Source organism: Colobus angolensis, unplaced genomic scaffold, assembly GCF_000951035.1.
Source record: "Colobus angolensis palliatus isolate OR3802 unplaced genomic scaffold, Cang.pa_1.0 Scaffold470, whole genome shotgun sequence".
NCBI classification, from domain to species: domain Eukaryota; kingdom Metazoa; phylum Chordata; class Mammalia; order Primates; family Cercopithecidae; genus Colobus; species Colobus angolensis.
This window is the reverse complement of record NW_012118155.1, coordinates 1,752,388-1,763,995: the sequence shown is the minus strand read 5'-3', so window position 1 is coordinate 1,763,995 and position 11,608 is coordinate 1,752,388. Positions and strand designations below refer to the sequence as shown.

At 41.7% G+C, this 11,608-nt stretch overlaps 1 protein-coding gene across 1 annotated transcript in view; it reads right to left on the bottom strand.

The window, feature by feature from the left end:
- The window catches only part of LOC105523714 (bifunctional methylenetetrahydrofolate dehydrogenase/cyclohydrolase, mitochondrial-like), a 40,087-nt gene extending 31,911 nt beyond the window's left edge, over window positions 1–8,176 (bottom strand). Inside the window, 1 exon segment of the mRNA XM_011958668.1 lies at window positions 8,107–8,176. Within this exon segment, the coding sequence (XP_011814058.1) occupies window positions 8,107–8,176 (70 nt within the window).
- Window positions 8,177–11,608: the final 3,432 nt, after the last annotated feature.

The window sequence follows — 11,608 nt, the reverse complement described above, 5'->3', positions numbered from 1 at the left end:
CATCTGGCTCATTTTTGTGTTTTTAGTAGAGACAGGGTTTCACCACATTGGCCAGGTTGGTCTCAAACTCCTGGCCTCAAGTGATCTTCCCACCTCGACTTCCCAAAGCGCTGAGATTACAAGTGTGGAACCACTGCGCCTGGCCCGTTGTGTGCCTTCTTAAGCAATGTATCATTTAGTTGTAGTTGTTTTTTGAGTTTTGTAAAAGGGGTATGATGCCAGTATGTGGCTCCTGGAATTTGCTTTTTTTTCTGCCAATATTATTTTAAAGATTCATCTATGTTGCATGTAACTGTAGTTCATTTGTTTTCACTGCTGTATAATAATTTACTGTGAAAACACTACAGTGATCCATTCTCCTGTCAGTGGGCATTGGTGTTCCAGTTTATTGTTATTATAAGTAGTGCTGTATGAACACTGTTAAATCCTGTGCACGTGTACTATAGATTCCTTAGGGCTTATATATCCAGAAGCAGAATTGAATTGTCAGGTTGAAAGATATATGTGTCGTCACCTTTGTTAGATGTTGCCAAATTGCTTCCCCAATAGTTGCCCCATGGAATTTGTCCCATTTCTACAACCTTGCCAACCCTTCGTTGAGATATAAAATGTTTTTAATCTAATAGGCATGAAATTCTATCTTATTTTAATTTGCATTTCCCTGATTCCTGAGGTTGAGTGTCTTTTCATTTGTATGTGGCATCTGCAGCTTTTCCTGCTGTGGTTTGCCAGTTCATATTTTTGCACGTTTTCCTATTGGATTGTTAGTCTGTAATGATTCATTTGAAGTAATTACTTTTAAAAATCTAGATGTTAATTCATTATTTGAATTTTAGCTTACAGCTATCTTTTCTCAGTCTGTGACTTTTTTTTTTTTTGGTGTTTTGTTCTTTTGAGGTATCTGTGTTATCATAGATACCTTGTATTTACCCAACTGAAGCTGCTTGCTTCCCCCCACCCCCTCGGCCTTTAGAGACAGGGTCTCTTTTTGTTTCCCAGATTTAAGTGCAGTGGTGTGATTGTAGCTCACTGCAGCTTCAAATTCCTGTGCTCAAGCGATCCCCCCACTCAGCCTCTTGAGTGGCTGAGACTAGAAGTATGGACCACCATGCCCAGCTGGAAGCTGCTAGCTCTTATAGTTGATCTTTTCTCATCTCCCCAGTTTTCTCATACGTAGGGATAAGTATAAAAATCGTCAGCAGTGGATGTGTCTGTGTGGTGGGGCTGAAGGGTATAGCTGGTCATTGAACTGTTAGTCAGCCTTTGGGGAGATTCTGCTCCCCTATGTTGAAAGCTTTTTTTTTTTTTTTTTAAATAGCATGCTTGATGCCTCTTTGTCTTCATCTTTGGGGCTAATTTATCAGGTCTGTGTCATTGGGAGAAGTCCCACTCAATTTTCTGTTTTGCGTGTAACTAGTGTAGATGAAAAACTTTCTGTCTGTAATCACTTCTTATTTTTGTCATTAATTCAGGAAAAGTCTGATCAGTCAGAAATTATTTTTTTGGTTTACTCCCTTCTCAGATTGGGATCTTGATTATTTTAAACTTTAAATAAGGAACACTGAATTAACTGATGCTGCAGTTAGTCTGTCTGGCTAAGACCCAGTGGAGGATTTCTTCAGTAGTGGGTGACTGTCTTGCCAATCCCCCCCTCCCTCCACTTTCCATATTTTTCTTTTCCTCACATCACAAAGCTTTAGACATCCTTTTGCCACTTCCCTGATTTCTGTTTCTTATTAAACTGTGGATGTAAAGGAACTGCAGGAGGGCAAGTGGTTAGATGACTTTCTTTTCTACTGTCAAAGTGTGTGTCGCTAAAGAGATTCCCTTCCCTGAATTTACCCATGCTTTAGATAAACAGCCTGAGGGAGCTACTTACTAAACTATACCTGATGTAATAGTATTGTTTCCAAGAATTAAAAAATTTTATAGTCATATTATGTACACACATTTCAATACACAGTTTGGCCACTTTGGATCCTTACCTTCAAAACGTATTTACTAGGACCTGCCATATTAGGCTTCACCTGGGGCATCCTATGGCCTCGTTTTACCCTCATCAGCCTTTAGGCTTGTCTGAGAGTAGTTTATAATGTATTGGTCTATGCTAGATTCATGCTTTATTGGTATTCTCAGGAATCCAACAGTTGTTGGCTGAGAAGGAAAGATCACCAAAAAAATCTGTGTAATCAGAATGTTCTCCCTCCCAAGTGACAAAATGAATCAGTTGTGTTTTTTTTAAAGAGTGAAAAGTTAGTTCCTCCTTTTAGCAGCAAAAAGGAAAGGGGAAAAAAGGGCAGCTTTGACATTTCTTTTCAGACATCCAAAGAAAGGTTGCGGTTGTCTGGCACAGGCATCACAAGGGTTCTGATTTTGCAGCTTAGCAACATTTCTCAGACAGCCCCTTGCCTTATAACTACGCTCCCTCTCCATCATGCCTGCCCAAACATAGCTGGAGCCTGCTGGACATGAGGTTTGAGAACTCAGAATTTCATGTGAGAAAGTGGGGTCATGTGTAGGCAGTTCTCTTTAAAAGTCTTTGATGAAGGGAAGAAAAAGGACTGTAAGTGGTGGTGCAATGTGGAGTCAAGGAATTTTTTCTTTTTTCTTTTTCTTTTTAAGGGAGAGACTTGGGCGTGTTTAACCGCTGATGGAAAAGACCCAATTGAAAGTGAAAGGTTCCCTCATAGATTGTCTGCTGGATGAGAGTGAGGGATTATAACTGTATAGTGGACAAATTAAACTGAACACACTGAGGAATCTTAGCTTCACTGATAGTGGCACAAAGAAACATTAAGTTCATCCTGATGTGCTGTAGTATGAAGTCCACAGCATTACCTGGAAGGATTCTTGCCAAATATATTGAACCTAAATATAATCTAGCCAGTAGATCTAACACCCTTCCAGTTTACAAGCAATCAGTATAGAAGATAAACAAGTTAAACAGTACCATAGGAAGTAAACAGAATGGGTTACATCCTATAGGACAAGTGATTTAGTCTTTTTTTTTTTTTTTTTTTTAATTGAGACAGAGTCTCACTCTTCACCAGGCTGGAGTGTAGTGGTGCAATCTCGGCTCACTGCAGCCTCTGCCTCCTGGGTTCAAGTGATTCTCCTGCCTCAGTTTCCCAAGCAGCTAGGATTACAGACACATGCCATGATGCCTGGCTAAATTTTTTGTATTTTTAGTAGAGACGGGGTTTCGCCATATTGATCAGGCTGGTCTCGAACTCCTGGCCTCAAGTGACCCACCCACCTTGGCCTCTCAAACTGCTGGGATTACAGGTGTGAGCACCTGCACCCGGCTGATGATTTAGTCTCTCTAATAAGTCAATGTCAGAAAGTGCAAAAGAGTAGGCAAGAGATGGATTCTTCTAGATGGTGGAACAAGAGACATAACTAAATGTATTACGTAGTTCTTAATTGGATCTGGATTTGCACAAATCAGATGTAAAAAGACATTGGTCAAAGAGTTGGGGAAATTTGAAAATCTCCTGGGTTTTAGATATTAAATAATTTCTGTTAATTTTGGTAGTTATGATAATGGTATTGTGGTTTGGTAGATATTTTTAGAGATGTATAGTGAAGTATTTAGGGCTAAAATGTCTTGATGCCTGTAATTGACTTTAAAATACTTCAGCAAAAACAAAAGATAAAGCAAATACAGCAAAAAAAGTTAATATTTTTTAAATCTATGTGATGAATATTAGGGTTGTGTTCAGTCTTTGTGTTAGAAAATTTTATTAATAAAAAGACTAAAAAGAAAAAAAATGTAAGAGATTGAATATACTGAAAGTATAAGATTGCTTAAAAGGTGAGAGTTTAAATCACTGGTGGAGGGGCTGGGCATGGTGGCTCATGCCTATAATTTTAGCACTTTGGGAAGCCAAAGTGGGAGGACCAATTGAGGCCAGGAGTTCAAGCCCAACCTGGGCAACATAGCAATACACCATATCTCAAAAGAAAAAAAAAAAAAATTAGCCAGTCGTGATAATGCATGCCTGTAGTCCCAGCTGCTGGGGGAGGCTGAGGTGGAAGAATTGGGTGATCTCAGGAGTTTGAGGTTACAGTGAGCTATGATTGTGCCGCTGCACTCCAGCCTGGTTGACAGAGTGACACCCTGTCTCAGAATGAATCAATGAATGAATGAATAATAAATAAATCGCCAGTGGAGGAATTGGCCCAAATGGGAGAGAAGTCAGCTATTCTATTATAGTTTAAAGGAAGGACTAGGTACAGTGACTTATACCTATAATCCCAGCACTTTGGAAAGCTGAGGTGGGGGGATCGCTTGAGCCCAGGAGTTTGAGACAAGCCTGGGTAACATGGCAACCCTGTCTCTATCGAAAAAGAAAATCAGCTGGGCGTGGTGGTTCCTGCCTGTGGGCCCACCTACTTGGGAGGCTGAGGCTGGAGGATTGCTTGGGCCTGGGAGGTTGAGGTTGCAGTTCACCACCACTGCACTCCAGCCTGGGCAGCAGAGTGAGACCTTGTCTGTCTGTGTCTGTGTCTGTCTGTCTGTCTGTCTCATTCACACACACAAAGAAGGAAGATGAGGAATATGATGAGTCAGTTATGTATCTATAGCTTTGTATAGTAGTGGAAAATTGAAAAAGTTCATGTCTGATGGCTTCTACTTTATGATACAGATGGCAAGGTTATCTGCTGCAAGAGGGCTTGTGAGAAGGTCAAAATTTTGAAAAGATTGCAAATGAATTTGAGTATTTGATAGCAAAAGCGGAAGCAGTGCATACAAAGCTGTGTAGGGTTGCCAGGTAGTTTTGAGGGCCCAGTTGAGATTGGTGATGTGAATTTGTAGTAGAATTGATATGCCCCATTGTTTGACTTTCTCAATCAATGTTTGGCCACTTGAGTGCTCGCTGAAAGAAAGTAGGTAGCTGATTTCATCCAGGGTTTTGCTTTTGCTGTTGAGTGTGACAAGATGGAAGGGCAGGCAGTCTGGGGTACTGTGAAAAGGCTTGAAGTGCTGGACCTAGAATGCCTGATGAAGTACTGGATGAAGCCTGGTTAAGAAGGGATGAGCCACAAACTCACTATTTTCCACATTGGACCCCTCATCTTTTTTCTTGTGAACTCTATATCCATGACTGCAAAGGGCCTGGGATCTTTACCTACTTACAAGTGAATAAATGAGTCTGTTACTGTTTCATGAGACTCAGACACAAAAGATTTCATTATTCACGGGGAGTAGCATGGTGTGATCCTGCTTTGTGTTGATTGCCTATGTTCCCCAGTGCCCACAGGGTGACACAGGTAGGCCCAGATGGATGCTGCACATGCATTGGATTTGCGTCACAGCCTAGAGACACTGAGCTTGGGGGTTTTACCCCTTTGACAGTAAATAGAAGTCATTCTGCTTTTCGTCTCCTGAGGAGACATTGTCTTATTCCTTGAGGTTGCATGTTGCAAAACAATCCTGAGAGATGGCCCAAGTAACAGCCACTAGGGACTTGTATTCTTGGCATTCCCAGCCAGAATGTGCAGGAAGGGCCAGGGTCTGTGACAGATTGCCTCTCCCATCATCCCATCGGTGCCCCATCCACAGAGTGACGGCAGTGAGGGAATTGCTTTTTGTTTCCCATTTCTCTTCATGGTACCTCCATCCTTAGGGGCACTCAGCCTGGAAATTCTCATTCCTTTGGTACAGATCATAGTCTATCCCAAGTAACTCTTACTACAGGTAGCTCCTGCTTTAGAAGGTTACTGGTATGTGTGTGTGGCTTTGGGAAGGACAGCAGTGGGATGGGTAACAGATAATTTTTAATATGCTTAAAAGTTCTGAGACCCAGGCTGGGCTCAGCGGCTCGTGCCTGTAGTCCTGGTGCTTTGGGAGGCTGGGGTAGGAGGGTCGCTTGAAACCAGGAGTTCAGGACCAGCCTGGGCAATATAGCTAGAACCCCATCCCTACAAATAATAACAATAATAGTAATAATAATAACTGCAAATTTTTAAAAAGTTCCGAGGCCCGTTGATAGTTCTTTCTAGTATGTTAGCAACTTAGTAGGAGGGATGTAAACTACTTCTGCTTACCCCCAATTTTTTGGAACCCTAAAAATAAAGAGCTATCAAAATCAATAAGAGTTCTAGGACTTTTGGGCCAGGGATAACTCAGGAACGGTCAGCAAGGGCGGCTAAGGTTGTGACTTTAAAGAGCCTGCATGCTGCTTGTCTTCAGTTCAGCAGAATGGTATTCCAGACTGGCTGTAATCTGTCCAGTCGGGCCCTCTCTGAGATGCATACTAAATTGTTAAACAATCAAACTTTATCAGGGAATGGTTAGGATTCATAAATAAAAGATGGAAAATTTGGATAAACAGAGAAATACACCACAATATTAAATTGGAAATGGAATATTAGAATGATTTTAGTTCTTCTGGTACTGTTTTATACCTTAATGCCATTCCAATCAATCCCAATACATTTATTTTTTAATTGGACAAAATAAATACAAAGTGAATTCTGAAAGAATAAATAGATGTTGGTTTCTTTTTCTTTTTCTTTTTTTGTCTGAACATAATAAACAGATATTTCTACCATAGTTGATGTGATTGTAGGATAGACACCAAAAACAAATTCTCTCTCATGATGGGAATCAATCTTTTATAGGAATTTGAATTTAGGACAGTCATTTTGGGCTACAATCTTGACCTAAAAAGACATAAGCTTGGGTTTTGTACTTAGGGGAGCAGAAAAAGTCATTCTGTAGAAAGAAAAAAACCAAGGAAGATAAGAGAAAAGAGACCAGGACAGGTAGAGAAAGAATATTCCCAGTTTCTAGCCTGTAGTGTCTTTTTGAGGTAGTTATATTCCTGTCTTTTGGTTCTCTGATTCATCCTAAATCCTTAGAATGAATATTCCTTTATTTGTTAAGCTATTTCAGGTTGCTTTATTTAGTGGAGACCAAAGTATCTTAAGTGATGTGGATACAACAAAGAATAAAGCAAACAGAGACTCCGCCTCAAGGAACTTTACATCTCTTTTTTTTTTTTTTTTTTTTAAGACAGAGTCTCGCTCTGTCACCCAGGCTGGAGTGCAGTGGTGTGATCTCAGCTCACTGCAGCCTCCACCTCCCAGGTTCAAGCAATTCTTGTGCCTCAGCTTCCTGAGTAACTGGGATTACAGTCATGTGCCATCACACCTGGCTAATTTTTGTATTTTTGGTAGAGTCAAGGTTTCACCATGTTGCCCAGGCTGGTCTTGAATTCCTGGCCTCAAGTGATCCACCCACCTTGGCCTCCCAAAATGATGGGATTACAGGCGTGAGCCACCACGCCCAGCCCTTTACATCTTATCAGAAGGAAAGAGATCACAAATAAGTAAATACTTGCTGATGGTGTTGAGTCTTATAGTGAAAAACAAGACAGGGTAAGAGGAGCATGTTTGGGTGCATGTGTGCTATCAGCAAAGGTCCTGCTGAGAAGATCACATTTGAGCAGATATAAGGGAGCAAGGGATTAAAATATCAGGGACAAGATCTATCCAAGCAGAGGCAGGAGCAAATGCAAAGACACTGAGGCTGGGGCCTGCTTAGCGTGTTCAAGGAACATCAGAGAGGTCTTTGAACAACTGGAAGAGAGTGAGTGTGAGAGTGATAGATGAGGTCAGAGGATGTGTGTGTGTGTGTAATGATACAGGGCTCTGTGGGTCAAAATAGAGTTTAGTGGAGTGGAAAACCTTTGGAGGATTTAAAGTGACTTGTATTTTCAAAGGATCTCTAGTTGCTCTAATTAGACCAGAGAGTGATCGAGGGCAGTAGAAAGGAGACCAGGTGAGAGATGATCATGGTGGTGTGGACCCAGACAGTAGAAGTGGAGGAAATCAGAATTAGAACCTGGATAATTTTTTAAGGAATAACTGACATGATTTGCAAATGGATTCGATGAGGAGGGTATGATTAAAATAGGACTGCTCCCAGATTTTTAGCTTAAACTATTGTAAGTAAGGATGGACTTGCCATTTCCTGAGATGGGGAAGGCTTGGGGGTGGGTGGAGTTCAGTTTTGAGGTACTCTTTGAGGTGCCAATCCAGACATCCAAGTGGGGAAGTCTCTTGGTGTCCTCTGAACTATTATAAAATATTACTTACTGGACTCCATTCTGGTGCCAATTCCCCATAATTCAGCTTTGAATACTACAATTTGCAATTTCTCCTCCATCGTCTGATGATGTTCTTGTATAAAACCCTTCAGTGAATAACCTCAATCTGTATTTACTAAGCATCTTTAAATTCCCTTAATAATTGACTAACTCCGTTGAATTTCAGAAGGTCCAAAAAGAAGTTATATGTCAGTGTTGTAAAACTAGATGAAGATGTAAATACAGAACTGAAGCTTTCTCTTGTTCTCTGTTTTTTAACAGCTGTTTTCACTCATTAGCTCCTGAGGTAAACAAATTGAAAAAATGAGTGAACTGGAACAGTTGAGGCAAGAAGCAGAACAACTGCGGAATCAGATTCAGGTAAAACCTTTTCATTTTGAAATGTTAACACTTATTTACAGGAATCTGCAAAATTTGCCTATTTATCAGTCTATATTAAATGATTTCGAAGGCTAGAAATGGTCTTTTTTCTCTCACATGTGAAGTAAGAACTAAGGTCTATTTGTGTTTATCATGTCTCGAAAGAACTCTTCAAAATTCATTGCGAACAAGTACCTATGTAGAAGAATGGCCTCTATGAAAGACAGACATAATTCTCTCTTGATTTACATGGCTAGAATCATAGATTTTTGGTACAAAACAATAATGTAGATAGTGTCACAATGTAATATACTAGGAAAATATTAATCTGTACATTAGATTGCAGAAAATCATTAGGCTGGGCACAGTGGCTCATGCCTGTAATCCCAGCACTTTGGGAGGCTGAAGCAGGTGGATCACTTAAAGTCAGGAGTTCAAGACCAGCCTGGCCAACATGGTAAAACTCCGTCTCTACTAAAAATAGAAAAATTAGCCGGGTGTGGTGGCGTGCACCTATAATCCCAGCTACTCGGGAGGCTGAGGCAGGAGAATGGCTTGATCCCTGGAGACAGAGGTTGCAATGAGCTGAGCTTGTGCCACTGCACTCCAGCCTGGGTGACAGAGCGAGACTCTGTCTCGGAAAAACAAAACAAAACTATTAGTGGCAGAATCAAAACATGTCTGACACCTTTTACTCTTGGAATCAACTCAAAACAGTAAGGATAAGAAAAAACTACAAACTCCATCTTTAACAAAATTAAAAGACACTAGATCTTCAAAGCATAATAGGATGGGGAGGAGTAGCCAAATGCAGTGAAGCAGCAGCACATGGAGATGCTCTGAGAGGAGGCGTCTGCGTGGGGAGCACTCTCTAAGAGACAGCACCACGGTCCCGTCTTTGGAACAATGGGAACAGATGCTTCCTTGGGCTTCATTAGCACTGAGAAATATCAAGGAAGGCAGAGCTAAAAATGAAAGGATATAGACATGCCATCTTGTAGGAAGCCTGGCGGTAAGCAGGGTGGAGGAAAGAGGCTTTGAGTTGTGAGTAGCCTGGCAGCTGCCTCCTCCTTTTCCCAGAGAAAAGTAAAGGCTAAAGCAACGTACAAGGGTAAGCAGGGAGAATCTCATAACTTGGAACACAGCTGCGGCTTTTCCCAGTTTGAACCTCTCGCAATAGCTGTTTCTGAAGAATGTATCTAATTTAAAAGTGAAGAGTAGGCTTGGTGCAGTGGCTCACGCCTGTAATCCCAGCACTTTGGAAGGCTGAGGTGGGAGGTTTGCTTGATACTAGGACTTCAAGACCAGCCTGGGCAACATAGGGAGACTCGTCTCTACAAAAGCAAACAAACAGAAAAACATCAGCCGGGTGTGGTGGTTTGCGCCTGTAGTCCCAGCTGCTCGGGAGGCGGAGGCGGGAGGATTGCTTGAGTCCAGGAGTTTGAGGCTGCAGTGAACCATGAACACATCACTGCATTCTAACTGGACAAAAGAGCAAGACCTTGTCTCCAAAAATAAAATCAAATCTCTACAAAAATGATGCAAGAAAAGAGAAGAAAGGATTAGGAAAAACAGGGATGAATGAAGAACATTCACCAGAAAAGTGTTGATTCTGAGTGAAGTCATAACCAGACAGACATATTGCCAGGAATTCAAGAAAGTTAATTATTTCGATATGAGTAAGAATTATGAGTTGAAACCTTAGGTATCTGAATGAGTTGAAACAGGTATCTGAACAAATTTCAGAACAAAGGAGAGATTTGTTTTGCCTGGGATACTCACAGAAGGCTTCACAGGCTCATCTCTGAATTCGATGTTACTGCACCCACTAGAAGGAATTTCTGCCTTCTCTACTTTGTGTCACTTACTCCAGATGCTGAACGGGAGCAGCTGATTGGCTAAACCACATGGCCACATGCCCATCCTCACACCGACTCTGTGAAGTCAATGGTGTTACTTCATTTAATAGTTCAGGAAGCTGAGGCTCAGTGAGATTAAATAAATTGCCAAGGTAACAGATCCAGGATTCAGACCAGGTGTGTTTTGCTAGAACTTAAAGTGGGTTCTCCCAATCTTAGTTACTAATGTCCTTTCCTGCGACCTGTGCTGTAGCCATGCTAGTCTGGTTCCCTGAACAGGCATTACTCTTTCTCATCTGTTACCTTTTATCAAATTGTTCCCTTGGCCTGCTACCTCCGAGCCAATTTTGCTCTTTGGAAATTCTGTTGAGTCCTAATCTTCCAAGAGCCCTCCACTTGGATTTATCATTTTTTTTTTTTAAATTGAGATGGAGTCTCACTCTGTCACCCGGGCTGGAGTGCAGTGGTGCGATCTCGGTTCACTGCAACCTCTGCCTCCCAGGTTCAAGCGATACTCCTGCCTCAGCCTCCCGAGCAGCTGGGTCTACAGGCGCACATCACCATACCCAACTAATTTTGTATTTTTAGTAGAGACAGAGTTTCACCATGTTGGCCAGGGTGGTCTCGATCTCTTGACCTTGTGATCTGCCTGCCTCGGCCTCCCAAAGTGTTGGGATTACAGGTGTGAGCTCTCGCGTCTGGCCAAGTTTCTTAACTTCATTGATGATCAGTATCTTTGCTGTGAAGCAAGAGTACCGGTACCCCACTTTATATGTTTCTGCAGAGGATTAAGTGAAATAACACATAGAGGACTTAGTCTACTGTCAGCAAGTGGCAGATTTTTACTCGTGCAGCATGTTGGACTTCTGTTACGGAGCTGATCACGGTCTGCCTTGTGTTGTAGTTCCTTGTGCACATTTGCCCCTACTGTTTGTACCTAGATGGATAATTTTGTGTCTTAATTATCTTCATATCTCACTAGCATCCCAAGCACAATGTTGTGGGCGCAGGTGCTCACCAAATCATCTCCTCCCATGATTTCAAGTAGCCACATGTATGTAAAATACTACATACTTTCCTTAGTTTAATTGTCACACTATATTTAAAAATCTTTCCGGCCGGGCACGGTGCTCACACCTGTAATCCCAGCACTTTGGGAGGCCGAGGTGGGTGGATCACGAGGTCAGGAGATCGAGACCATCCTGGCTAACACGATGAAACACTTTGGGAGGCCGAGGTGGGTGGATCACGAGGTCAGGAGATCGAAACCAT